This window comes from Fusarium mangiferae (genome assembly GCF_900044065.1).
Source record: "Fusarium mangiferae strain MRC7560 genome assembly, contig: FMAN_scaffold013, whole genome shotgun sequence".
NCBI classification, from domain to species: Eukaryota; Fungi; Ascomycota; class Sordariomycetes; order Hypocreales; family Nectriaceae; genus Fusarium; species Fusarium mangiferae.
Genome location: NW_024573933.1, coordinates 1,091,279 through 1,119,228, shown reverse-complemented (window position 1 = coordinate 1,119,228; position 27,950 = coordinate 1,091,279). Strand labels below are relative to the sequence as shown.

The 27,950-nt window shown below is 50.1% G+C and overlaps 9 protein-coding genes across 9 annotated transcripts; 5 read left to right on the top strand and 4 right to left on the bottom strand.

The window, feature by feature from the left end:
• Positions 1–37: 37 nt before the first annotated feature.
• Positions 38–1,465, bottom strand: FMAN_00359 (uncharacterized protein; the record flags this gene model as incomplete). The annotated part of the gene is made up of 4 exons (XM_041822200.1): positions 38–429; positions 478–981; positions 1,035–1,365; positions 1,445–1,465. 4 exons carry the CDS (start codon positions 1,463–1,465, stop codon positions 38–40), a joined length of 1,248 nt encoding a protein of 415 aa, XP_041687904.1.
• A 466-nt stretch (positions 1,466–1,931) lies between these two features.
• FMAN_00358 (uncharacterized protein) lies at positions 1,932–4,003 on the top strand (the record flags this gene model as incomplete). Its single annotated transcript, XM_041822199.1, has 2 exons — positions 1,932–2,153; positions 2,201–4,003. The coding sequence occupies 2 exons, from the start codon at positions 1,932–1,934 to the stop codon at positions 4,001–4,003; spliced, it is 2,025 nt and encodes a 674-aa protein (XP_041687903.1).
• Positions 4,004–6,947: 2,944 nt separating this feature from the next.
• FMAN_00357 (uncharacterized protein) lies at positions 6,948–9,251 on the top strand (the record flags this gene model as incomplete). Its single annotated transcript, XM_041822198.1, has 3 exons — positions 6,948–7,150; positions 7,231–8,955; positions 9,008–9,251. 3 exons carry the CDS (start codon positions 6,948–6,950, stop codon positions 9,249–9,251), a joined length of 2,172 nt encoding a protein of 723 aa, XP_041687902.1.
• Positions 9,252–12,837: 3,586 nt separating this feature from the next.
• Positions 12,838–14,160, top strand: FMAN_00356 (uncharacterized protein; the record flags this gene model as incomplete). Its single annotated transcript, XM_041822197.1, has 1 exon — positions 12,838–14,160. The coding sequence occupies one exon, from the start codon at positions 12,838–12,840 to the stop codon at positions 14,158–14,160; it is 1,323 nt and encodes a 440-aa protein (XP_041687901.1).
• A 1,319-nt stretch (positions 14,161–15,479) lies between these two features.
• On the bottom strand, positions 15,480–17,615 carry FMAN_00355 (uncharacterized protein; the record flags this gene model as incomplete). The annotated part of the gene is made up of 3 exons (XM_041822196.1): positions 15,480–16,840; positions 17,021–17,095; positions 17,189–17,615. 3 exons carry the CDS (start codon positions 17,613–17,615, stop codon positions 15,480–15,482), a joined length of 1,863 nt encoding a protein of 620 aa, XP_041687900.1.
• Positions 17,616–19,510: 1,895 nt separating this feature from the next.
• FMAN_00354 (uncharacterized protein) lies at positions 19,511–20,041 on the bottom strand (the record flags this gene model as incomplete). The annotated part of the gene is made up of 3 exons (XM_041822195.1): positions 19,511–19,668; positions 19,719–19,778; positions 19,828–20,041. 3 exons carry the CDS (start codon positions 20,039–20,041, stop codon positions 19,511–19,513), a joined length of 432 nt encoding a protein of 143 aa, XP_041687899.1.
• Positions 20,042–20,448: 407 nt separating this feature from the next.
• FMAN_00353 (uncharacterized protein) lies at positions 20,449–22,499 on the top strand (the record flags this gene model as incomplete). Its single annotated transcript, XM_041822194.1, has 2 exons — positions 20,449–20,894; positions 20,942–22,499. The coding sequence occupies 2 exons, from the start codon at positions 20,449–20,451 to the stop codon at positions 22,497–22,499; spliced, it is 2,004 nt and encodes a 667-aa protein (XP_041687898.1).
• A 387-nt stretch (positions 22,500–22,886) lies between these two features.
• Positions 22,887–23,604, bottom strand: FMAN_00352 (putative VPS29-involved in vacuolar protein sorting; the record flags this gene model as incomplete). The annotated part of the gene is made up of 3 exons (XM_041822193.1): positions 22,887–23,015; positions 23,068–23,478; positions 23,536–23,604. The coding sequence occupies 3 exons, from the start codon at positions 23,602–23,604 to the stop codon at positions 22,887–22,889; spliced, it is 609 nt and encodes a 202-aa protein (XP_041687897.1).
• Positions 23,605–23,955: 351 nt separating this feature from the next.
• On the top strand, positions 23,956–27,751 carry FMAN_00351 (putative ribosomal RNA-processing protein 12; the record flags this gene model as incomplete). The annotated part of the gene is made up of 2 exons (XM_041822192.1): positions 23,956–24,024; positions 24,098–27,751. 2 exons carry the CDS (start codon positions 23,956–23,958, stop codon positions 27,749–27,751), a joined length of 3,723 nt encoding a protein of 1,240 aa, XP_041687896.1.
• Positions 27,752–27,950: the final 199 nt, after the last annotated feature.

The window sequence follows — 27,950 nt, the reverse complement described above, 5'->3', positions numbered from 1 at the left end:
AGATCTGAACGACTGGTCTACGTCAATCTGCTACCATCTAGTTCTTCTTTGCCTCGGTGTCTTTAGACTCGCTCAGGCTATCAGCCATTGCCTCAGCAGTAGCCTTCTTCAAGCGATCACTGTCATCAGTCTTGTCGTCCTTGGTCTTCTGATGTGTTTCCCTCTCATCTTCACTATCTCCAAGACTAAAGGGGTCGTTTTCTGCGATAGGGCTTGGCTCAACCGCCGACATGGGCTGCCACTTGCTTCCCCTTGTGCCAATCGCGGGAGCTGCATCCTTGGGTGGCACTCTAGGTGAAGAGTCATACATATTGATTTCTTCGGTCTCCTCCTTGAAACCAACTCGTCGGCCGTTGCTAGGCTTAGGCGAAGTCGATGGGGGAGGGGGCTTGTACATGCCAGTATTGGCCATGGGTCGGTTCACGGGAGCTACGAGTTGTTAACATTTGCTTCAACAATACAGGTGTCAGTACTCACTTCCATCAGAAGAAAACTTCATGCCAGCGAAATCATCGCTGAGAACTTGGGGATCCGCATCATATCGGTCATAGTCACCGCTTCGCCTGCTGGACTCTCCGGGACGACGGAAGGGCTCTCCTTGTCGTTGCGTCTGCTCTTCACTCTCATCAAAGTTCTCCTCGATCTTCTTCTTGATGTTTGTAATCCATCCATTGACCTTTTCCTGTGTCTCGAAGAATCCCTTGCGTAGGTTTTCGCGAATAACAGGAAGGTCATCGTCAATGAAGCTGTGCTCACGGTCGTCACCCCATTCATCCTGACCTCGCTGACCCTGCCTTTGACCTCGGTTGGCAGTGCGCGACTCGTAGGCACCAACATTGTCGTAGTGTTCTGCAAGCTGGCGTGCATATAGCTCGTCTGCCTCCAATTGCGACATCTGAGTTCGGTTCTGAGGCCTAGGGGGTTGAGGCGGGGGGACTTCGTCGGCGGGTTCGTTTTGCGCAGCATCAGGATCGGTCATCTCTATGCGTATATCAGTTTATCGTGCCCTCTAGTCAGAGTTTGTGTAAGCGTACCCAAGAGAGCATGGAACGCAGGCTCAACGCGACCACCACTAGCTCTCAACACAGCCTTGATAACACTCAGCTCTACAGTAGGGAAAGCTTCCTTGAGTATAGTCTCATTCTTTTGCGCTTCGGAAACAGGTCGGGGAGGCTTAGGAGGCGCTGTCTCGTTTGTGGGTGGTGGTGCCTGAGTCTGAGCCTGGGTGGTAGTGGTGTTGGTCGCAGCAGCGGGTGTAGTGTTGCTATCGAGAACGCCAGATTCCTGAACATCATCATCATCATCGAGATCAAGGGGTTGCGCAGTAGTAGGCGACTCAGGTCCGCTCTCGGCGGTGGCCTTGTTCTGGTAGGAGAAGTCATGTTAGCACAAAACCTCTACCATCAGTCATCTAAGACAGTTCTCGAAAGGAGTAGTAGTATACCGTTTCTCCAGGGGCTGACATCCTGATCGCACTTGTCGTTGGTATGATTTACTTTCAGTCTGAAGTTATCACGAGTTCACAGTCGAGATTCGATTAGAAGTCGGTTGAAAGATGGGCAATATCCAGGGAAATTGGGGATTTCGCTTCAGCCTGGCCCTGCTTGTGATATTAAGGTTGAGGCGCGAGGGGTCAATCAGCCTACACGAAGCTGATGACGTTGACCCACTCGCCACAATGCATTCTCAATGGGGAAGTTGCTCTGATTGGCTATAGCTCTGACAGCAGTATCAAGTCTAGGGTAACTTTTCATGCGTCTCATGAAGCTTGACTTTGACCATAATGCTTTACGCAAAATGAATCGTGTTCAAACAAGCTGAGTTTTGTGCGCACATAGAGGGGAAAACACACAGATGGCATGAGAGGCTCTGCGTTGATCTTAAGAAAAAAAGGGTCCTAAATCTACTGAAATTGTTTGAGCCAATTCAAGATGGCAGACCTGGATCTAGATGCAGCTTTTATCCCGGCTCTTCATAAGCCAGCAGCCTTGCTCCCAATTGCAAAACATCGCGAGAGTCTACTCTATGTGATTGAAAAATACCAAGTCACCATTGTTATAGGCCAAACTGGTTCGGGAAAGACAACGCAAATACCTCAGTTCCTAGAACGAGCAGGATGGTGTTCAGGTGGGCAGATCATTGGCGTCACTCAGGTAAGTAAACACAAAACCATGTCACCACACAAGCTGACGTTTCTCAGCCTCGTCGTGTCGCGGCAACCACAGTTGCAGTGAGAGTCGCCGAAGAAGTCGGTTGTGAGCTTGGCAAAGAAGTCGGATACTCAATACGATTCGAGGATGTGACCTCGGCATCAACAAAGATAAAGTTTCTCACAGATGGCCTCCTCATCAGAGAAGCTCTCGTCGACCCATTGCTGACGCGTTACTCGGTTATTATGGTTGATGAGGCACACGAGAGGTCTATCAGCACTGATGTCTTGTTGGGCCTACTGAAGAAGATTCGCCGAAAGCGACCCGAGCTGCGTATCATCATCAGCAGTGCCACTCTCCAAGCTAAGGAGTTCCTGGAATTCTTCACAAGGAGCAGTGATGATCAGCCAAACAAAACAGACAAAAAGGATGATATCGGGACCATCGTCAGTCTCGAAGGAAGAACATACCCAATAGACATACTCTACTTGGAGTCACCGGCAGAGAACTATGTTGAGAAAGCAGTCGACGTGGTCTTTGATATCCACACCCAAGAGGGCGAAGGAGATATCCTAGTTTTCCTGACTGGCCGAGAGGAAATCGACAATGCGATTCAAGCAGTCAGCGAGCGCATGCTTGATCTTGGCTCAAAACACGGTCCCTTGATGCCATTGCCATTATATGCTGGCTTGTCTACCGAACAGCAAATGTATGTTTTTGACAAGCTGCCCGAAGGCACACGAAAAGTTGTCTTTTCTACGAACATCGCCGAAGCATCAGTCACGATCGATGGAATTGTCTTCGTGGTGGATAGTGGATTCGTAAAACTGAGGGCGTATGACCCAAGAACTGGCATAGAATCACTCACTGCTACAGCAGTATCAAAAGCAGCCGCGTCGCAACGTGCTGGACGAGCTGGTCGCACAAAACCTGGAAAATGCTTCCGACTTTATACTGAGCAGAGTTACCAATCGCTGCCAGATGCCAATGTCCCTGAGCTTCAGAGGTCGAATTTGGCACCTGTCATTCTGCAACTCAAGGCTTTGGGAATAGATAATATTGTGCGGTTCGACTTTCTATCCCCGCCACCGTCTGAACTCATGGCCAAGGCTCTTGAGTTGCTGTATGCTCTAGGAGCTTTGGATGAGTATGCCAAGCTCACTCGACCTATGGGCTCAAGGATGGCCGAGTTGGCCGTTGAGCCTATGATGGCGAAAACCCTCCTAGCAGCACCGTCCTTTGGATGCCTCAGCGAAATGCTTACAATCGCGGCAATGACCAGTCTCGGAGGCAGTGTATGGTTCTCTCACGAAGGCGAGAAAAAGAAGATGGAGACATCACGCAGAAAGTTCGCCGTGGATGAAGGTGACCATTTGACTCTCCTCAACGCCTACCAAGCCTTTGTCACAAAGGGACGAAAAGAAGCAAAGTTCTGTCATGAGAACAACCTCAACTTCAAGTCCATGAGTCGAGCAGTCAGTATCAGAGCTCAACTAAAGCGGTATCTTGAGCGATTCAGCATTAATATAGACGAGACACTCGCTGGACAAGCATCACTGGAGGCGAACGTCAAAAAAGCAGAACAGATCCGCCGTTGTCTTACATCGGGCTACTTTGCCCACGCAGCAAGGATGCAGCCAGACGGAACGTTTCGCAACGTGGAGGGCAACATGGTCCTTCACGCACATCCAAGTTCACTAATGTTCAACCGCAAAGCGGATTGGGTCATCTTCCATGAAGCAATGGAGACGGGTAGCAAGATATTCATCCGGGATGTCACCAAGATCGAGAAAGGATGGCTCTTGGAATATGCGCCAGAGTTTTACCAAATCACGACAGATCGGAGAGGGTGAGGGGCTGGATATGAAGGGAAATGGGGCCATCGATATGTGAAACTGCCAGGCCGGGGATAACTGGGATGGTATATGAATGGCGGTTTCAAAGCTTCGGGATCAAGGATAGCAATGTTGGTTAAGGTGTGAGGCATTTCCCCACAGTGAAAATATCATTTGCTTGATTTACAAAAGTGAGATGACATTACTGGAGGAAGCCTTGGCTGGTCAAGGGAGACCTTGATTCCGATATGAACTGCTATGGATATCCATGGATGCTAAGCTATTAGCTTGCCTGTCAAACACTGACCGCCATTGGATCAGACGAAACCCAATGTTGATGTTTTCGTATGATAATAGCGAGGATGACGGTGAACGGGCCGAAGGCAGGGCAAAACAGAGTTCAAAACAATCCGCAGTAAGGAGTACATATTTGCAACATGTGAAGGTAAGAGTGGTGATAGCCTCGTCTCTCGCATGTAAGGGAGCTTGATCGTCCTGACTAATATTGGTGAACGGCTCAACTACCTAATAATAAATCATCCGGCTTCCCCGGCGGATCTATGTGATATGCCGTGAGATGGCACGCGGCGGAAGTCACCGAATCAAAATTACAAGCTCCATATTGACGTAGGCGAGCGATTGGTAATTCCTGCAAAATTGAGCCATTTCAAGATTTTTTTCTCTCCAATGTTTGTGCGTGCGTATGTCGGCAAGCTGAATACTAATAATAAGCCAGCAGGATATCGGTGACGGAGATGAGGGCAATATGCATATCTCAGCACTAGACAGCGCATAGTGGGTGAGGGTTAAAATTATGACCCACGATAAGCCAAGATCCTAATGCAAGAATTCTGACGTGGGAACGATTCAGCTTTTGTGACACCGGCGATATGCATCTTGATATGAGGGAGTTGGCGATCTCGAGCAGCCACTTGGGGCTAGGTTGATAGCCAGGGGTTGAAACCAGGAAACAGACGGTGTGATTGATATCAAGTTTGACTGTGGTTGCGAAGTGAGAAGTGTTTTTCCGCTTTCATTTCAGGTGGCTTGTCACTTGTTTTGCCTTGTTTTCTTGTCTTGTCTTGCCTAGGATGACAGTCTCATCCAGTTGGCCGGTAACGGGAGAGGACAATACGCTCTCGGGTTGTTACTGACACTGTCTCGAATGACTCCGTCCAAGATCATCGAGACCGTTCTCGATAGATAGAGCACCGTATCTATTGAACTCTCTCAACCGCGTACCTGCAGCAGCCACTTCAGTTGACATGATATAGCCCCTGACGCCACTGCGGATAGGCGGGGAGGCTTTCTCCCCCTTTATTTACTTTCCTCTTCGGGGCTTGGTCTTGTCAGAGGCAGAGCTGTTCCATGACGTCCGTTGGCTGGTCTTGGTCCCGAGCCTCCACATGATTGCCGGGGTTAGCCTGGCTGCCGCTCGCGTGCCTTGCATGAAGCGCTCATAACTTAATGCATTCTTTGTGATTTTACTGGCCAGGGGTCGATTGTGCATCTGGGTTATGCGAGATTGTACCTGGTTGTGCACCCACAGGCGCATGCTGATGCTTCCCTTTGGGTTCTGCTGCTCGATGTGACTGGTGATTTTTTATGCGGGCGCTAACGGGGTGGCGAGGCAAAAAGAGACTTTTGGAAATTAAACGGTTGATAACTGAGTTTTGTTAATTGATTTATTGATTTTCGGATTGCTCTGCATGAGAGAGACTTGGTTGTTGTTGACTGTTGTCTGTCTGTGGGAATGCGGCCAATGCCTCGTTCACCAGAAGCAACGGACCTAATAATGAGCTTGTGCACTGAACATCGTACAGGGCTTCCATGACGAGATTCTTTTCTTCTGCTCTGACCACGGCCTCGTTGCAAACCCTTTCCATGGATCCAGCAGGATGCCCACCTTAATCTCTCTTGGAGAAGACCTTGGAAGGGGTCTGGAAGTGAACAAGGGTTTGACCACCAATCCAATGGTTCAACCTGGTGTCACTCCATCTCGCTCCGTGTGAATCCCCTGATTGAGATATCGGTTAAGAGCTATGCTAACTAAAGCAAGGCTCATTCATTGTCTGGGATGGACGGGACCTGACCTGATCCATGAGTGGTCATTACCCCCCGCCCCTGGCCTGGTTGTCTGGGCCTGTGTTGGACGGCCCCTCAGGCATTAGTCCGCTGGGAGAACAGCGAGTCCTGTCGCTGTAGCAGGGCATCTCAGGCCCTAGAATGACACTCCAGGTACCGGCTTTCGAGGCTGTCCTTGGTGGAGGTTCCAACTCCTGTGCCTCTCCCGTTGTGCTCCACTCCTACACCTCCACCCACTCGCTAGCCTCCTCCTCCTCTTTACCTACTCTCCTTCTCTCGTCCATTCGTCGTTCCTTTCCTTCGTTCTCCAACTGTTCATCGGTCGACGACGACAGCATCATATCGTTCTGCATTTCTGCCAAAGCTGCCTGCCAGCGGGCTCGTCACTCTTTTATAAAACACTGCTTAATCTAGAGTCTTGTTTACACCAGCCAGACTCGAGTCATTCGTTTCGTAACGGTCTATTGTTTTAATGACCTAGTCCCTCTTTACACATCAACAAATATCACAGCCGCTCGCTCACTCGCTTTTGCTTGCTGGCTTTTGGCTTTGTCCAGTCTTGTTCTTCTCGATATTACGGTGCCCGACATCTGCTTTGACGCTTCTCGCGATCCTTGGACGAAAACGATTTCAGATTTATTCGAATACCGTATCAAATTGGAGACGATAATACTCGACGCGTGCCAGCCGTCTACCGACATTGTCAATCGCATTACAGCTTAATGGTTATGACAGTTGTGCTTGGAGTTTAATATTCGACAATTCTTAATATTCTCACGCCTATTTCGCTTTTTCGCGGAGGAATTCACACTTGACGATCAACATCTCTTTGTTTGTTTGGAAGCTTTGAGTACATGCGCTAGCATATAACGCCAACATGGGGATCGCTCATTACGAAGGTGCTCGCCTTCGACCTCGCACCAACATTGAAGATGTCTCTTCAGCTTCCAAAAATGGAGTCGCATCGTCTTCCTCGATCTTTCGCCGACTCATCACCCGAGAGAACTGCCAAGCGACGGACAGTTGTGCAGCAGCCAGCGCCAACACGAACTTGGTAGTTCCCATTGTTGTCGCTATTGTGTATGCTACCAACCACGCCTCTGTTCTGTCGATTTCGGATGGTCAACTGGATCGCGATATGCTGACTATGTTATGTGTAGGGTTCCTATCGTTCTTATCGCAATCTTCTTGTACTACCTCCACCGTAAGAACATGAAGAGGCAGATGCTTGAGGATATCAATGATCCTCACAAGAGCCTGGACTTTGGGCTTGACGGCGCCGGCGGAAAGAAGTCTACCCGTCGAAGTCTCTTTATGGGAGGGGGTGAGAAGGGCCTCAACCATAAACCCAGTCAGCTCTCGATGGATATGAACCTCTCTTCGCCCTACCTGCTGCCACCCGGTCTGCAGGAGTCGCGAGAGTCGCTCAACTCGTTGGCTAAGTCTTTGGGAAATGATAATCAGGACCCTTACCAGTATGTCGCGACCATCACGCAAAGCGAGACCGGCTCATTGCGGTCCTTTAATCCCAAGGATTCCCTCTCGCACAATACTAAATTCAGTAGTCCTCGTAACTCTGGCAAGCCTGGTAGCATGAAGATGCCCCCATCTCGCATGAACTCCCTGCCCGAGACGCCTGTCTCTGCCACCGACTCCAAGGTTGATCCTTTCGGGACTCCCAAGGCGCCTGCCCCAACCCACCAGCCGAACTCTCACTTCGACGAGAAGGATGGATTCCAGCCTGCTCCAATCATCCCTGAGATTGGAGTGGTCTCCGATTTTGATGAGAAGCATGACGGCGCCTCCGTACAGCCACCTCCCGCAGTGAGGAGCAAGACTCCTGAGTTTGAGTTGCCCAACTTCTCCTCGGAGCCCGCCAACGATTTCCCTCTACCTCCTGCCAGGGAGCATGAGGCCACCGGTCTGGGTTTGAACTTCTCTCTTCCTCAGCCTAAATCCCCAACTGTGACTTCCCCTGATGCTCCCAAGTCCGCTCCTCTGCCTCACGACCGCCAGAGTGATGGTTCCAATTATCAGTCCTACACCCCCGCGGCTGACATTTCAAGTCACTACGAAGACCATGAGGACGATTCTCGTGGTCGCACCATGCAACGTACCTCATTCGTCGAGGACACACCTCAGTACCAAGGCCTAGGAGTTCCCCAGCAGGATAACAAGAGACTTTCAGTTGGATTCCGTCCCCTTCCTCCGGATGAGATCACAGAGTCTGAGGACCCCGAATACCGTGCCAACCGTATCCGTTCTTTCTACAAGGAGTATTTCGAGGATACTAAGGAGGCACCCCCGCCTATGCCCCCCATGCCCCCAATGGCCCAGGGCAGACCCGGTCCTCAGTATTACGAGGATGTTGACCAAGGCTACATGATGGGCGGTGATGGAGCTTACTTTGATCCTGAGACAAATGCCTTCGTCATGCCCTACGCCCAGCCCGTCACTCGCCGTGCCATGACACCTCCCCCAGCTGGCCGCCGCCCTGGTCCTGGTCGTCCCGGACCTCGTCCTCGTGGCCCCAACGGTTCTATCGGTGGTATGAGCTACCAGAGCGGGCCTGGAGGACGTTCCCGCGCTGGTTCTGCTCTTGGCCCTCGACCTGATTCTTCAGCCTCAGCTCGCATCCGACAACCCCCCAGGAAGAGACTTCCACCACCCGCACCCTTGACCACTCTCCCAACTCCGTCCAAGCTCAAGGATGATAACATCGCCCTCATCAACGCTGCTGACTTTGCTCCTCCCAACACCATCCGTGACACTGCAGCTGGTCGCTCTCAAAGTCCCTTCGGCGAGCGACGACCTTACTCGCCTTCCGTTCCTGCTGCCCAGACTCTTGTCTCGCCTTTCGAGGAGTTGACCGCTCTCCCAAGCCCGTAAGTTCCACGCCACTACGCAACCAGATAAACTCTAGCTAATGTACAACAGCCATCTTCTCCGCAAATCCAGCACATTCACTGGGCTTGACTTTGCACCTCCCAAGAGATTCAAGGACTCCGACACCATGAGCGACGCTGGAAGCATCAGGAGTAACCGCAGCGGCATGTCTCAGGCTCAACTTGGTGCCATCCGTGGCGGAGCTGGACGTGTAAGTCGCCTTCCTGGCGACCAAGTGTTCACCCAACAAGCGCTGCAAGACACATTGAAGCCTTCATGGGGAATCCGACCTTGATAAAAGGTAGCGCGTCAACACATTCAGTGGATTGGCCTATGCATGGGCTGCCACTGACATGTCAAAAAAACCTTCTTAGCGTTGTCTTTTTGACATTGCATTACACACAGCGTGCGCCGGTCTTGGTCAACTTTATACATTTCTTCACTTCAAGGGCGTATTTTAGGGTCATGATGTCTTGCGATATTTTCTTTCACACTGGGAACCTGCAGGCTTGCATATTATAGAAGGTCTTTGGAAACCACACGACAAACTAGATGACGACTGCCGGCTCGGACAACGTACGTTCGGCCGTTGTATATAGGTCAATTGGATCTGGCGTTGATCACTTCAACATGGCCATCTTGTTTCTACTATTTTACTGCTTACTTGGAGCTGGATAGAAACCACTGTGAGATGTGTGAATATGTCAATGTATAGATTGTGACGATCCGAGTCTAAGTAGGTGGTTCGTGAGAGTCCCAAAAGGGCAGCTCGAATGATTTCCGTCTCCTGTTGGATCATCAAGCACGCCAATATCGCAACACCACCGATCTTCCCGTATTGAGTGAAGTTATGATGCTACATATGGAGTATCACTCAAGCATGGCATAGCACGATTGGCAGATCTAAAAGAAGAGTTTGATATCGTGGATACTCAAGATAAGCGGTCTCTGTCGAATCAAGGCTTTGTTCCTGGGGCGATACGACGACACGCGATCAAGTTACTATTTTTGGTCAATGCTGTGCTTTAGTCGCTGCGGAGGCCAACGCCACCGGGGCAGAGCGAACCAGGAACTAAGGTACGATGGGAGAATACTGAAGCTCACAGTAGCAATTGGTAGATATTATTAACGGACTCATTGATTTGTTTGTATGTGAATTGAACAGCCGAGTTGATGTGTAATCGCTGAGTCGAATTGCGCTAGGTCATGGAAGAATGAGGATTCCTGTTAGAGGCTGGCTGGCTACTGAGAGAGCTGATTCAAGTGACGCTTACGTAGCGTCTTAAACCAACTCCCCCTCTAAGCTATCCCCCTCCAGCACCAGAATCGAGAAACGTGGATGTCTCAGATTTAACATTCCAATTTGAAGAGAAGGTTTTCGATTCAGAGTGCAATTCGATCTCGAGCCTTTGCCCCATGTGAGTGTTGGCGCTGGTTAATACTCAACGGCCAGCGTCGCATCACATCGACCTTTCAGGATATGGCTCCGAGATTACAACCAGAGTAAAGCGTATAATCCGTCCGCTATAAGACTGAGGCACGTGAGGACGTAAGATATCACTTTTGGGACTTTCAGCCGAGGAGATTTGATCAGATCAGATAGGAAAGCAGAGTCTAGATTGTGCCCGATGAGTGCAGACGTACATTAGAATGACATTCCATTGCTGCACGTTGAGATTAAAGGGTTCCCGGCACGCTATAGAAATGCTTGAATGCCAACCAGCGACATGTGATCTCCCTCACTCACGCGTAGCCCCTCGAATCTCCTCAAAAGAGAAGAGTAATGTCTGCGAGGTATTTAATAACGGTTATTGAGATGCCTCTTGGAATCTGTTAGTGGAACCTGAGTTGAAGGGTTTAATTACTTGGCTTCATCATCATGACGTTGTGAGCCATGTAGTGAAACGACGATCAATCTTGAGGGCCGTGAAGACCTTTTCCCACGGAAAAGTTCATACAGCTGTTCTTGTATAATGAGTCTACAGCTGTTGGTGGTGGTCGACGTCTTGTGTGGTTTGGAGTCTTTACATTTGGATGCACTGCAGGGGAGATTAAAGACCCCCAGCCGATGCAAGGGAGACGGAAAGTTAATTAGTTGTATGCCTAAAAATTAAATGTCAACAAACCAAATATGTGTATATCATAATACTGCACAGTACAAGTAACTCTTTATACTTGCAAATAATCTTGACCACTGACGTTTTCAGGTCTTGTCGCTTCCATTGATCGTCCCGAAGCCAACACAAACCAAAGAGTCACTGCCTCGCTGGGTGGCTCGTATATCGTCTTGGGGGGGCCTCAGGGAGCAAGAAAACACCAGACCTTGATATGGGGTGTCAAAATAAACTCAGTAAAGGATATCCTGAACCTAGTAAACTTATTATTAATTTATGTAAAGTCACCCAAGTGTTTTTGTCATCCTGGATCAAGGTCCTGAGTTTTCTTTCCTCCCACAGGGGGGGTCTCCATGCCAAGAGACCCCGGCTAAAAGACAAGATCGAGAGAATTGGCGATATGTACCTAATTAGCTGCAGGTGAATGTGGTTGAGGAACATAATCATCTTCCATTAGACTTTTGAATAGAAAATGGCTGTGTCTAAAGGCCCGATGCTGATTCAAAGACAATCGTGTGGCACACTCTCTCAGCTTGTGATCTCTTTTTCCTTCTGTCTTCGCTGCGTCTTTCTCTCTCTCTTTCATATTACACACGTACAATACGTTTGAACTTGTTGTTGTTTGTTGATCTTGACTCTTCCTGTGCCAAAGCGAGTGGACCTGGATAGCGTATACGCCTCCCGAAAGCAAACCGGCACCCGTTTTCCCTTTATTTTTAGTCGCCGTTCTCAACAGTGAGAAATATATTTCTTTAGGCTAAACCAACGGTCGATGAACAGTTGAAGTTGAGTTGAGCTGGGTTCCAACTCAATTAAGCTTGTGTGTATAGGTAGCCGGTACAAACTCTGTTAGGTACGTACGTTAGTTACTCTTGTTACGTTACGTCAAATCCAGTTCCAAGCCCGTTCAACAAGAGCCTTGGAAGAAGGCGAAAAAAGAACTGGATCTTTTGCTCAGGCCCAGCCCTGGAAGTTTAGGTTCATGGCCCCAGGTTCAGGTCCCGGTCAGTGGCCGACCCAGTAAAAGCCTCCACCCCGAACTGACCTCCAGCGGCCGCTAGTACGCTTCAGTTGGGCTCTTTGCTGTCCGTGTCGTCTGTGTTTTCTGTCTCAAGTCTCACCCCCCGACCTTCCAAATCCAATCACTCACCCAACCCAGCCTACCAGCCCAGCTCAGCCCAGTTCTAGTTAGCCAACCTCATTCTCGCTCACTCGCTCTCATTCTCGTCTTTCATCTTAATCTTCGCTTCTCCTCTATTCCACTTCTTCTCATACATCACCAGGTCAATTTCGAAATATCGCTTAATCATTCTCGACGCGTCCTTCTTGGCGAATTTCCTCGTTACTCCTTAATTCTCAAACGGATCGACGGTCGGTCAACAGTTCCAAAGGTACGCCGTGTCACGATACATTGCATCCAATCCGATGCAATTGTACCTGCTGCTCGCTCGCTCGTTATTCACTATCAATCCTTCAATCCAATTATCCCTCGACGATCCCCATACAAGTCAATTTGAGGTCCCAGTTTGGATGAAACTCGTCGCCAATATTGTCTCCCATCATTCCGACCTTATCACGTCTAATCCATCAACGACTCCCTTGTGTTGATTGACTTGATTCGTTGCTGCACCACCTCCCTTGCTACATGTTCTCACTATTCTTGACCAAATTCTGAATACCCTCAATTCTCAATGCGAGTCTTACCTGGTCGCTAACATGATTCTCGATCATAGACAACTCCCCGTCGTGAGCACGCTAGACTTAGCCATGTCCACGCCGGGTCAAGGCACTCAGCCCACAGGGGCGTCGGCCCCTAACCCATCCTCTGTCGACAATAACAGCAACGCCAACCAACCTTCGTCTCCTGCTGAGAACTCATCGCCAGCACAACCCGCAACTTCGAACCCAGCTTCAAACAACAGTCCTTCAGCCACGCAGCCGAGCCCATCCGCCGACGAAACACAACCAGCGACTAATGATGCGAGCCAAGCATCCGATAACGCCAGTGCCTCTGAAACAGCTGCACCTGCGCCAACCTCTGATAATGCATCGCCTTCTTCCGACCCCTCGCCCTCACCGACGAGCTCCAGCAAGTCAACTCAAGCAAAACCAACTACAGAGGCAGCAGACGCATCCTCAACCGATGACAGCAATGATCGACAGAGCACTACGGAAGAAAGCGAGGCATCTGCCACTGAAATCACCACATCTGAGGTTTTGTCGACTATTGTCACCGTAACGGGTAGCCAGGGACCCGAAACGAGCATTGTTTTGGTTACCGCGATTCGTACACAGAGAGTTACCGCTACCGAGGCCTCCGCTTCCGCCACCAGCACCGACGATGCTGACGCCATCGGTGGTAGTGGCAGCGGAAATGGAGGTGGTGGTTTGAGCCAGAAGAGCAAAGTTGCTATTGGTGTTGCTGTGCCAATCGCTGCGATTGCCATCCTTGCGCTCCTCGGTCTCTTCTGGTGGAAGAAGCGCAAAACCCGACGACAAGCCGAAGAGGAGCGACGAAAGGAAGTAGAGGATTATGCCTACAACCCCAACGCTGACCCCACGATCCCTGCAGTTGGAATGGCAGATGGTGGCTATGAGATGAGGGAAGATGGCTCTTCTGGGTACCGCGGCTGGGGCAACACAACTCTTGGCTCTACTGGTCGCAAGGCTTCTACTACTCTATCTGGTGGTGTCACTGGAGCCTACTCAGATATTACTTCGCCTACCCGAGGCAACATGTCAGACGGTCGCTCTGGCGAGCCTCTTATGGACGGCTCACACTCGCCAGAGGGCGAAATTCTCGGAGCAATGGGCCCTTCTGCTGCCAACAACCGAGGCGCAGATGTGCATCGTGGACCATCCAACGCTTCCTCCTCTTACAGTGCTGCTGGCCGATCCGATGCTTCGGACCCCATGGGAGTACCATATGGCGCTGGTAACGGGTACTACGACCAATACTCACAGAACCCTTATAGCGACAACGGGCCACAACAGGCAGTCATTCGCGATAACCCGGCACGACGAAACACACGCATTGAGAACCCGTCTCACTACCCACAGCAGAGCGCGGGTATTTCGCAAAACTTTTAAACTCTCACTTGATCCTCCGTGCTACCTAATTCGGTCACCACGACTTTTCCTATGTCTCTAGAAAGATACCCACGCCTTTCGATAACTCTCGCTAGGAGGTGGAATATGCACTCGAACGGCGTTTCACACTTCCGGCTTCCCCGTTATTTCATCAGCCACCTATGTTAAAATAGGTTGCAACTTAATCACTCACTTTTTCCGGATCCCCTGAGTTCCCGTTAGGGGGACCTTTTCCTTTTTGGTTACCACATCTTCAAAACGGAGCATTTCTGGTTCTTTTTTTCTTTCTTCCTATCTCGCTTCAAAGGGCACCAATGGCAGGGTGGTAACCCTTGGAATATGTTTACATCATGAGGTGGAATCTGTACATATGAGGAATGATGGAGTTATCTTGCCCTCTGTCTGGGATGATTGAAAGGGCAATTATTATTCGCCTGTTAATATTTAGGTTCAAGAGGAAGTGTAAAAAAGTTTATGTCCAAGTTGAAGAGTGGTGGGGATGGTGTGTCAGATGAGTTGTGTAAGGGGGATTTGGTGTGGTCTTCTAGAAGTCACCGGTTGAACAATGTTGAAACGTGGATTTATAGAGGTATATAGCAAGCGAATTGATGAAACGTTATGTAACAGTATTTGTATGATCAGTTGTTAACGGCGTGATGCAAGTGACGCCAGTTCTGAACCCCAAATTGCCTACCTAGTATCATCTACATCTCAACACCTCTTGTCTCTTTGTTTGAGTACACAGTGTATGGATTTAGAACCGTACATGGTTGAGATGGGGGTCGCAGAGAAGTAACCTGAGCCTTAATGAGGCATTTGAGAGAAAAGCAAGGCTTGTTACAGAGATGAAAGTGAGCTTCCCTGGTGCCAATCCTGGTCGACAGATACCTCAAGTGGCCGGTCTCTCAGTTCTTGTATCGATGCCAACGCCCATTAAGCCAATACTAACCAGTCTATGGCACTCTTTGGATGAGGGACACGAAAAAGACACGCAAAACAATTCTGGGATTTTTATGATCTGATGATAGTCTCTGAAACTAAGTTTTGCAGCAGCACACAACGGGACAGTCTCTGGCTGCGTGAATGTTCTCTGGTACACCAATGTCCTTCGAAACCAACGGACAAACGCCTAAAGATAGAAGAAACCTTCGAAGCAACAATATCGCAAAAACAAAAGTGCACATAACCAGTGCCATAACTCCAAGCCTTCCAAACTCCAGGCTCAAGGCAAGTAAATTAGGGGGAATGAAATGCCTCTACTCCACGAGGAAAGGCCTTTGCAAAATGTGAGATCGAGCAGTTGCCTGTCTTTGAAGCGATCAGTGTCCCTTAAGGGACTCCAGCATGGCCAACTCCTTACGCCGTTTCTTCTCTGCCCATTCCCGGCTCGCAATTCTAGAGCGCTCCGCAGCCTGCTCACGAGCAAGGCGTGTTGCTTCTTCACGTTCGCGCCTCTCACGCTCTCTGTCTCGTGTGAAGCTTGTGTTGTCTCGCTGGAAAATCTCCTTCCCACGAAGTCTCAGTTGGTAAGCCTCTTCTGCAGTGAGTGTAGTTCGCTTCCCACCGCCGCTTCCTGTAGAAGTTGAGGTAGCCCGGCTAAGATCTTCTCGTGATGTTGCAGTGGAAAGGCGACCTCGACTCTGGGTAGCCGGAGCCTCTGACATGGTGGGTGGTCGTGGGCCCTGCATTGACATCCGCTTTAATTTAGTTGAGGTTGATGTCTTAGTTGCCTCGTCTTGCGGGAGCTTGCCTTGTCGAGCAAGACTGGTAATCGTTTCTCGCGGAATGCTACCCGGCATTAAACTATGACGCACAGGCCTCGCTTTGAACTCCCGTTTCTTTTGTTCCTCTTCTTCTTGTGCCTTGAGCCGGGCCTCACGCTCCTCACGCTTACGGCGAGAGATCGCCTCTCCTGGAAGCTCGAAGTTCGGCTTGGTAAGTGGTTTGCTAGACTTTGGTCTCGGAGGAGGCGCATAAGCTTTCTGAGCCTCAGCCTGTTGGGCTCGACGAGCCTCGCGCTGTTCCTTCAGGCGTCGAGAAACAGCCTCACCAGGAAGCTCAAATTTGGGGACAGTAGGAGGCTTTGTAGACTTGACGGGCGCCTTCAACGGTGCGGAGTGAGAGTTGGTCAGCTTTCCGCGTGCAGCAGTCAGTGGTTTTAAATTCGGGATGATGTCGGAGTCGTCCTGCTTCTTGTCTCTAAATACCAGAGAGGTTGATCGTCGAAGAGGAAGCTGTGGTCTTTCAGTCTGTTTGATGCGGACTGTGGAAGACATGCCGATGACTGATGCCCTCTTCGAAACGGTCGGCTTCTTACCCGTGGATGGTGGTTCGAGATGCTTGTTACTGGGTGCAGTATTCTCAGGCACAGGAATGCGTTGTGGCTGGGTGAAAGCCTTGATGGCTTCGAGCTCATCCTCAAGTTTATCAAGTTCCTCGAAAGAGTCCTCGATTCGGGGCACCGAGAAGGATCCGGTCCTAGAAGAACTTGCGTAACTACTGCCTCTCTCACTAATCAAAGTAAGAGAAGGCGAAACAGGCTCTACCGTCTCGACGACCTCGGGAATCTTAAGTGGGACATTCTGATGAAGCTCATATGCTGGAGGCGGAGGCAGTGCCATCTTAACTTGAGAAGGATCAAATCCCAAAGCCAGATACTCCTCAGCAATCAATGGTGTGGCTAGAAGATTGAAGACGTCAGCTTTGGAATTGCCGGCGGGGCCCGGACGTCGTGACAGCAAAGTGCAGCCATGAACCGCTAACTCGACGTCGTGGCGATGGTTCTCACTGTCGTCCGAAGAGCCATGGTCCTTGGAGGTACTTGCTGGCACTGGAAACGCCACGAGCCATTCAAACTGACCTGCTAGATGACTCTCTAAGTTATGTCCAATTTGAGGCTCTGCATCCAACAACGGGTGTGAATAGACTGTGGTTCCTTTGTGGGCTGTGTTAGCAGATTGTACAACAATGGCGCAGGAAATTTACAAGCTGTGACTTGGAGTGATGATGAAAGACGCAAGAAACGAACCTGGAGAAGGTAGCTTGTGTGAAGTTAAAGCTGAAGGCCCACCGGGCGCAGTATCCGAGTCGCTGGATTCGATTGATTCTTCAGGAACCGCATCGAGGAGTTCGAAGCTGTCGGAATCAACAAGTGAGCGCCGTGGCCCTCGAGATGTGATTGTCTTTGTCGGCAGATTGATAGGACCAGTCTTCAAGTACAATTGCTGGTTTTGGTTGTTCTCCCTTCGGGACGAGTTCCAAGCAAGACTCTTGTTATGAACTTGATCAGCTGAAAGCTCTTGGAGAATCCCTCGAGATGACGGAGAGGGAGAGGGGATCGAAGAGGGACGTGTATCAGAATTGGGCTCGATGAAATTAACATCCTGGCTGGCCTCGGGCCTTGGAAAGACCAGGGTCTCGTTAGTGGCACGGTGGACTTGGGGTTGATGACCCATGATAGTAGCCATGGATGCGGATATGGCCTCTGAACAATGAGCCTCTTCGACGGAGTTCTCGATGGAGCCGAGGGAGACCCCTAGGCTAACAACGAGGCTAGAGAGCCAGGGCTGAGCTGTGAGAGGCTCTTGAGAGACAATGATTAGAGATTGGAGCGCCACCAGACGTGTCGTAGTTCAAATTCCAGGGAATATTAGCCAGGGACCTGAGCGCAATTTCACGAGGAGCAGGGATAATAGTATCAAAGCGACGGCCAACAGCGGGGCCTTGTCTGAGTGTGATAAATGCAGAGGCCAATGTGATGTGATGGATGTGATCAAAATTGACGAAACCGAAAACGATCAAAATATCTAGCAATGGTGAACGGGGAGAGATGATGAGATGCTGATGCTGATGATGATGGGGAGGGGAGGGGAAGAAAGCTTGTAAGTTGGGCAACGTCAATAAAAACAAACAACAAAAAGAGCCACGGCAACCGCAAACCTGCATATTGTCATCCTACTACAGTCTCTTGCAGTTACAGGCTGTGCCTTCTATATTATTACCTCCATCAGGCACTTCGAGTACCTTGAATCTCTCTGTTCTTACAAATCCAACCGCCAAACGCCATCTGAACTCTATCCATAACTGTAACCTTCATAAATCAATTGTCGAGTCATGTCTATCATTTCACAATTTCAACGGCTTTTGTCTCCACGAACTCATAGTCGCGTCTCATTGGTCGACTTATAAGATGACTGCCCCAGAGCGGGAGTCCCACTGTGCAGCTCATACCTACATAAGTTCCAAGTGGGTTAATACTAATCTTCAGCTCCAGATGTGTCTAAATAGAATCATCATCTCGGTACTCCGTCTAGCCTATTAGACAGTTAAATATAGGTAAACCCGCTGATTAGGACAGCCAACATCTAAACTTTATCAAGTCTTTGGAATCTCGAAGTCCATACCAACCAAGCCTGCCGTGTTCTGGACTATTACTCTATGTATTCTTGGGCTTTTATCTCGTTGCCTAGGGTTGAGTTAATGAGATCCACTTCTACTGCATATGCGGTTCGAAATCACAATCACAAGTAGATATCAACAATTATCCTTTGTATCATGATGATTGCTGTAAAAGTTTCACCCGAGGGCTCAAATTAAGCCAGTGAAACTCCCAATATTACGTGAATTTTCTTGTCCTTACTAGAAAGTCCGGAGGAGGGTTGAGGAATCAGCCATGGGAGAGGACACAAAGTATATAGCCACCTATATCGTCGCTCCATACCAATAAGAACTCTATCAACGAAATTAGGTAGCTACTAAGCCTGTAGAACCTGGCGAGGGAATCATAGCTAAACACACTCGAATTCCTCGTTCAGCCTGCGATAGCTCCACCAGATCGTCCTCGAATCGAAACTTTTGTTGCCTCTTTTCAGCCAAACAGGGGATCAGTCAACGCCGATGTCCCCCTTCAAGGACCACCCCAAGTCCACCCAGCATCCTGATGGCTTTGGGTTGGGAACTTATAGCCGGAGACGGGAAACCTAGGTGTCTTCTGAGAACAAGTCTGATTTATGTGTGTCAATCTTATTCTTCATGCTGAAAACTCATTCATCCGGAAGCCCCCTCCCAGACATGAGTTCAGGTGTTCTATAAATCCCAGGCGGCACTCGAGGCACAATTGGGGCGTGATGGCAGAACACTGGGCTGAGGATATTTGGGAACTGCAAGTGATTGCTGCTGCCTGGCTCAAGAATGCCGATATTTCGTGGAGGTGGCAAAAAGCGTGCGGTGTCTATCAAATAGATGTTGCATGTAGCGTTTACCCATAGAAGCACCTATGAACCGCAAGGCACCCTACAGACTGCCAGAAGATATGTCGGTTTCGTAATTTTTCCCTGATGATCAAGTTTGTTCATGACTCTTCTTCTTCGGCTGCGGCTTCTGCAGCTTCTGCCTGGGCTTGAAGAGCTGGTGCATGCTCCGTTGGGATTCGTACTAGAGTTTGTGGCAGAGGCCCTGTCGAATCTTCCGATACGTTTGTGGGATCGGCTGCCGTCTTGGCCAATTTGGCTATCGGAAAGTTAGACAAGACCAACAGTCATAAACTTTTGATAACCTACAAGAAGCCATGTTGATGGCACGTAACACATTATGCCAGTTTCCAACAACGGCTGCAATTGCTGCAGAGAGTCAGTCTAAGCACTAAATAGCTTCACATAGGATCATTACCCTCTGTTCCGTCGGATAGGGTCGAGAGTTTCTGTTCCAAAGCTTCCATTTGTGTTGCGACCGCTGCACTGAGCTCTCGAAGCTCTTTGAGGTTTTCGAGTTCGGCCTTTTTCTCTTCGATTCGCGCTGATAATGCCGGTGACTGTCCACTCGATGAAGCCGACGCGCTCGGTGCACGCATATGCGAGGAAATCGGTCGCGTTGGATATGACATGGTCGGATTTATGGCGTGTCACCAAACTTGAAATAATTCGCGACGTCTTTAGCAGTAAACCCCAACACTGCGTTTCCGTCCAACGATGGTGGGGTTCACCATGGGGGGGTCCCGTCACTAGGGCAACCAGTAACCAAGCGCTATGACAAAAACAGTTACGACAGTAAATAGATGCAACCAAAAATTCCCTTTTCCAGACCGACATCCAACAACACTCTGTGACTTGTGCGAGAGCATATCAGCAACGTCCCTACTAACTCCACAGGAAGCCTCTGCTCACCTCGCCACGATCCATCGCATTATGAGCTATGGCTAGACTGAACGAACCCCCCGTGTCTACGGACAGTCTCGAAACGCGTATGTTCCAACATCTAGAGCTCCTATGAGTAACATGACGCGAGCTGACCATGTCTTGTGATATAGTTCGAAAGAAACTCCTACGCCAGAACCGCGATCTTGCAAAATCAAACAACATACGTGCCCTTCGCATCCGAGAACTCGAGAATGACTGCGCCTGTATGCTATCAGAGAACCTGGAGCTCAGAGGCCGTATCATAGAGCTAGAGAAAGAGCTCGAAGATAACGACACTCGACGAATTGCTGATCATGCACTTGCTATCAAGGCAAAACTCGAATCCCAACTTACAGAATGGGGTACCCTTCTTGCTGGTCTTGGTCTTGAGCCGCCTATGAAGCGACACTCTCCACGACCAAGAAAGTCAACAAAGCCCAGGGTAAGCTTCAGCTCAGCTCGACCCAGTCCTTCACAGCGACGCCTTAGAGATATGGCCCGTGAAATTGAGGAACTGGGACATATTTCAGAAACCAAGTCCTATCCGAGACAGTCCATGAAGTGAGTCATTCGATCAACATAGACAGAAGTTCTCTAACAAGACGCAGTCAAGAACAAATCCTAGCACTTCGGTCAGAGGCCGACAATGATGACATGGCCGACACATCTCAGTCACCAGAAATTGGACCTCCTCCCGTCTCCCATTTCATCGAGGAGGAAGAGGAGCCTGTCAAGGTTGACTCACCTACACACTCACGCCCTCCACCGAAACCTACACCAGCACCCGTACAAGAAAGTCCCACAAGGAAACTCGCGCCACCCGAAAAGCTCACATCACCTCAGACCACCAAGACCTTACCGAGATCACCTTCGCCCGAAAAGAAGCAGCACGCAAATGCCACCAAACCTAAGGAAACGGAGCCAGTCAAGGCAAAGCCTTTAGCAACCAGATCAATCGAGACCAATGTCCAAGAAATTATTGATGAAACCCCAGTACCTCAACCCCAACCAGTCAAGGTTGGGTCAAAGCGAAAGCTCGCCGCTCGAGATGATATGGTTACGAGCAGATCTCAGAGGGTGAACAACGAAAACGAGCCCCCACGAAACACTATTGACAAGCCTTCAATACGTGAGAAGGCTGGAGGCCGAACATTGAAAGAACTAAGCAACATGAGAAAGGACGCTCGTGAAAAGGCGAGTGCGACAGGCACAAGGAAGCCCCTTGCAGCCAAGAGCACCAACGACGATTTGACCTCGCCAAAAAAGAGTTCCAAACCAGTTGGGACCGATGAAGTCGCTGCAGCCAAGGCGGATCTCATGAGATCAAAGGCTTCCCAGGAGCGACCTAAGTCCAGGTCCAAGACCTTGGCCCCTATCACTATCGAAACTGTACTCCAGCCTCCTACGGCCCCTGAGATTGTGGAGGTCACATGCGGACTCACAACACATTTTACAGACCCAGCACTTCTCTCTCCCAACTCACCAGATACTGCCGCGTCTCAGGAACCCGGACGAGGGGGAACACCTCCACCTGGCGACGTAAACGCGAGCAGAGAACCAGCAAGGCCCAGCCGACGAAATAGGACCGCAGTCAGCTATGCAGAGCCTAACCTCAGAGACAAGATGCGGCGACCCACCAAGGAGATGCTCGACGCTGTTGCTGGAGAAGGCAAATATGCTCGGAGGTCTAGTGTAGCTGAGCAAGCCCCAGACACTACCCGGACAAAGCGTGAGAGCAGCACTGAAGAATCATGGAAGAACCTGCCCAATGCCAACGCCGTCAACACAGAAAACGAGCCAGGTAGCATTCCCGCTAGCCCTCTGGCTGGCAAAGGATCATCTCCTGAGATCCCTAAACCTATAGCTATGCGTGGCGGAAGACGCATCTCTATGATGATTCAAGACATTGTTGCCAGCAGCGAAACCTCACACGAAGATGGAGAAGTCAAGGAGGAGACGGCTTCTGACACTACTGGTGTCAGTGAAGTTGATGTTTATGAATTCACGCCCTCATCACCACAAAATGACGAAGAAGCTTCTGCTGATATCAAGAAGAAGGTCACTACCCGTCGACCGTCGCGGCGTGTTTCCTCAGCAGTTCACACCGAGGATGGCACTGGAGCTAGGGAGCGAGCCTCATCTAGGCGAAGGAGTATGATCCTGTAATGATGCATATCGCAATAGCGGGAGTTTGGTAGAGCATATGGGCGTTCTTGTCATTTGTTGTTCTTGTTTATTCAAAAGGAGTATGTTGCTTGTCGGCGCTGATACTGCTTCGCTGGATCATACAGACTGGTCACATGCCCAAGATACCTCTACAAAGCGATGGATAATGGTGTTTATTTTGCCAATATTTGTATTTACAGTTTTAATGTCTTTATTGGACACACACAAGACCCAATTGGTCAATATTTGGCAGTTCGTCTTGCCAATTGGTGCTTTGTTGGATATGGAAGTCCCATCTTGTGGTCTTCCAGAGTGTGACTGGGTATAAATTCTGCTGCTGATCTTGAATACGTCGCTGAATGTAAACTCCCCCTATCTATATGAATTTCATGATGATCCTCCCGCTGAAGGTTCAACTGGTTTTGTGTATGTAACCTTCTCAACCGCCACGTTCTCATTGCCCTTGTCGTCCTTTCGTAATTGGTAGACGTATAGGGTGAGTGAAATGCCTTGGACCTAGGATAGTCAGTAAACAAACTCAAACGCAGTCAGTTTGTAAAGCACATACATCCATGAGACAGAAGCTTGGTGTTGGCTCTTCGCTTTCCAGCCCTGATCCCTCTATGAATGCGCCTGTCGCACTTCCAGGATTTACAAAGAACTTGTCCATATACTCGAAGGCATCAAAGCGGTGAGTGCCACCCCAGCACAGAACATCCACATCTAATTTGTTCGCCTCGGCCAGAAGAAGGTCAGGCTCATTAGAGACAAGTGTGAAGCCCTCTAGAAATCCAATTCGGAGGCTTCCGTGGGTGACGACCTGCGTCAATGGCAGGGAAGTGGCCTCGACGTCATAGCGGCCTTTCACGATCTTCAGATCGGGGGAGACGGATCGCAAGTACTCGTACGTGTGCTTATCGGTCAAGTTTCCGAGGCAAAGCGTCTGGCTGATCTTTCCGGGAGAGAGGAGCTTCTTGAACTACAGATACAGAGACGCTGTTAGCGATGCGCGCGACCTTGGAAGCACCGCGCGTACCTTGGCGGGAATGTCAAGCGCCCGATCCGGGATATGGAGGTCTCCTATGACGAGAATGAGGAAAGCCATGATGTTTCTCTAAGGACGGAAGAGAAATCGAGGCTATAGACGTATTCGCGATTGAGTAACGAGAGGCGCGAGCTGCTAACACCTTACCCAAGGTCAGCTCCGAGGGGCACAGCTACAGCCCAGTACGTACGTAGGCGCTCGGATACAGCGGTAAGCTGACGCCACATCCTCATAACGGGGAGGATGACAGATGTGGCTTAGCTTCATCCACCAAGAAGGTCCACATCAAATTCTTATCGGTTCAGCGGGGTGCGATAAGCAAGTAAAAATTTGGGAATTTTTGGCTGGGGTCTCTTTTCACCGAACGATTAATCCAGTTGGTGGTTGCGCATTGAATTGCTCAGAATCAAGATGGCGACCCCTTCTCTGGCTGAAAAGTTGGACAAGATCAAGTCCCCTGGCCTTCAGAGTCAGAAGAGGGTATGCTTTACTTTACTTTGTCCTTTTCAGCGTCTTCAATCTTGGGTCGCACACTAACAACTTTTGCTTGTAGACTGTCGTTGTACTTCAGGCCGTCGAGTCGACTCTCAAGGAACAGAACGCGGCTCCTACGCCAACCGGATACTTTGCCGCTCTTCTCGCCCTTCTTCAGCAGGCGAACAGCAATGACACTGTAAACCCGGAATTGGCGACTCCTGTCGTCTACCTTCTCGACGTCGTTACGCCTTATGCCCCACAACCTCTGCTCCGATCCAAGTTTACACAGATTCTTACTCTTCTCGCCCCCGTACTTTTGTTGCAGGATGCCGAAGCCCCGTTGTTGCGATCGTCCATAGGATGTCTCGAATCTCTTCTTCTGGCCCAGGATGCCGCTTCTTGGGAGCTTTCTGTCTCCCAGATCGGTCCTCGACGGGCTGTTGCTGGACTCTTGAGCATGTCTGTTGACCACCGACCAAAGGTGCGAAAGAGGTCGCAAGATGCTCTGAAGACGGTTCTTCGAAACCCGCCCCCGAGTCCCTCCCTGGATCACCCTGCTGCCGACATGTGCGCCCAAACTGCTACCAAGAACCTCGAGGATCTCGCCGGCAAGATTGCGCAGGCGCGCAAGGGAAAGAAGTCTGATGTTAGCCATGACCCTGCTATGATCCACGCTCTTCAACTGGTCAAGACTGTTGCGGCTGCCAGTGGTGGCTGGCCTAGCAAGAAGATCGAGTCTCTGTGTGAACTCCTCTTGGGCATCGCAAAGAGCGGAAACGAGTACATGACCATGGCGTCTTTCGAGATTTTTGAGATGATCTTCGAGGGTATGACAGATGAGGTCTCATCAGCCAAGCTCCCACGACTTATGGAAATTATCTCCGAATTGCGACCAGCTGCCAACGACACCCAGCTTGTTCCCCCGTGGCTCGCTATTCTGTCCCGAGGATACGATGTTTCCGCCCAGGTCGAGCCTGAGGAGACATTCCAGAACCTCCCCCAGCTGTTTGATATGGTCGCACAGTTCCTTGAGGCACCCTCCGAGAATATTCGAATTTCCGCCTCAGAATGTCTAGTGTCTTTCATGGCCAACTGTATCCCTCAAAATGTTATCCTTGAACCTTCAATTTTTGACGAGAAGGTTCTAGAGAAGCTGGCCAAGTCAGCAGAGTCTCTTTTGACTGTTCAGTTTCAGGCTGCCTGGCTCCAGACTTTCAACGTTTTGGGAGCCATGTTCGATACTTTGAGATGGAGGTCTTATCCTATCATGATGAACGTCACGAAGACTATCGGCGAAATTCGAGAGAACGGTTCTTTCCGCAACAAGAAGGAGGCTGACGAGGTTATTGGAAAGGCTATCCGAGCAATGGGTCCTGAGGCTGTTCTCTCAATTCTCCCTCTCAACCTCGCAAAGCCAGCAAAGGGCCAGCCAGGCCGAGCTTGGATGTTCCCTATTCTACGAGATTACACTAGCAACACAAACCTAGCTCACTTCAAAAGTGAGATGGTTTCTCTCAGTGAGGTTATGTTTCAAAGGGTTCTTGACCATGGACAGGCTGAGAAGACAATGGAGGTCAAGATTTACGAAACAGTTGTCCAGCAGATCTGGTCTACTCTTCCCGGATACTGCGATCTTCCTCTGGACCTTACCGATGCTTTCGACCAGGGCTTCGCCGAGATTTTGGCTAACCTCCTGTACAAGCAAGTTGAGCTGCGACTGGATGTTTGCAGAGCGCTCAAGACTCTGATCGAGTCCAACCAGGCTATTGCCAATATTGAGGACCAGGAGGAGGATCTCGTTCTTCAGAGCCGAGTCAGCCGTGCTGATGCCAAGAAGAACCTTGAGTACCTTTCCAACTTTGCAGGCAACATGCTTGCAGTCCTCTTCAACGTTTACACGCAAACTCTTCCTCAAAGCCGAGGTCCTATCCTTCAGACCATCAACACCTTCCTCAGCATCACACCCAACGCTGAGTTGATGGAGACTTTCGATCGAGTCAGCACTATGCTCGCCAGCGAGTTGGAGAAGGAGAAGCCAGCGGATAAGAAGAAAGAGAACCAGAAGTCCAAGGATCACATGCCTTCAACAGCCCAGACATTGATGGATCTCGTCATCACAATGTCCGTTTATCTCCCCAGGGAAAGTTTCGCCGCTCTTTTCAAGATTGCCGAAGTCATCATCAACAAGGAGGAGGAGCCTCAACTTCAGAAGAAGGCTTACAAGCTCATCCCCCGCCTAGCGGATTCTGAGATCGGAAAGGCTGCTCTTCAGGAGAGAAGTGCTGAGCTCCAGCAACTTATCTTCTCTAGCACCGAGAAGGTCTCAGCTCCTGCTCGACGAGAACGCCTTGCGGCCATCATCGCCCTCCTACCTTTCATTCCCGACACCTCCCTTCACTTCATTCCTGCTGTGCTCAGCGAAGTTGTCATCTCTTGCAAGGAGAACAATGAGCGTGCCCGTGAGACAGCATATGAGCTCCTGGTTCGCATGGGACACCGTATGGTCCAGGCTAATGGAACACCCATCGACAACAGCAAGGTTCCTCACATGCCCGACGATGCCCCTGCTGGAACCGCTAATATCGAGGAGTTCTTCACTATGGTCAGCGCTGGTTTGGCTGGCAGCACACCTCACATGATTTCAGCTTCTATTACGGCCATCAGCCGACTTCTATATGAGTTCCGAAGCGAACTGAGCGACGCTACTCTATCTGACTTGGTCCAGACCATGGATCTTTTCCTTACTTCCAACAACCGAGAGATCGTCAAGAGCTGCCTGGGCTTCGTCAAGGTCTGCGTTATTGGCCTCCCTGTCGAGCTCATGCTTCCTCGTCTCTCAACTCTCGTGCCCAATCTCATTGTCTGGAGTCATGAGCACAAGGGCCACTTCAAGGCCAAGGTCAAGCACATCCTGGAGCGCATGGTCCGTCGCTTTGGTTATGATAATATTCACAAGAACACACCTGATGACGACAAGAAATTGATCGTCAACATCCGCAAGACCAAGGAGCGTTCCAAGAAGAAGAAGGATGCTGCCAAGGGTGAGAATGACGGCGACGATAGTGACGACGACGAGGCTCAGCCCAAGCGCCAGTTCGAGAACGAATACGACCAGGCCCTTTACAGCAGTGACTCTGATGATGATGATGGTGAATCCGAAGATGAGGCTCCTAGGCAAAAGAAGAAGGCCCAGAAGGGTGGTAAGACATACATTGTTGAAGACGACGACGAACCCCTCGATCTGCTCGACAAGAAGGCCTTGGCCAACATCTCTTCTACTAAGCCTGTTAAGATGCGCAAGCCCACACGCACCAAGGCCAAGGTCGACCTTGATGGCAAGCTCATCCTCGGCAAGGACAGTGACGACGAGGGTGCCATGGACGTCGACGAGCCCAACCCTGAAGCTTCAGGTGTTGGTGCCTACGTTGCCGCTCTCAAGGGCAAGGACGTTGCCAAGCGCGGTCGCGGAGGCAAGCTCAAGTTCTCCAACCGTCGCACCAAGGACGACGATGATGAGGACTTCGAGATGGATGACAACGATGTTGCGGCAGTCAAGAGCAGGATCAGCCCTGGACGGGATAGGGGTAGCCGTGGAAGCTTCCGCGGTAGAGGGGCCGGTCGTGGTGGAAAGAGTGGAAGAGGAGGCATCGCTGCAGGACGAAAGGGACTTGGTGTTGAGAAGAGACACGGAGTGTCTGGCGTGGGAAAGCCTAGGAGAGGACGCAACTAGATGCCATAGTTATACCCATTCCATGCGTCATGAGGTTTCGGCATTCGTTTTATTTTTCAAGTTCGAGTTTAGATCATGGGTTGTTTTAGGGTAAATAAAAGTCAAGCAATCATGAAGTTCATTCGTACACGGTTCATCGTCGTATCATGGGGAGTAAAAGGCCTCGTCCAAACGTCTAACAATTCTAACACTAGTTCTT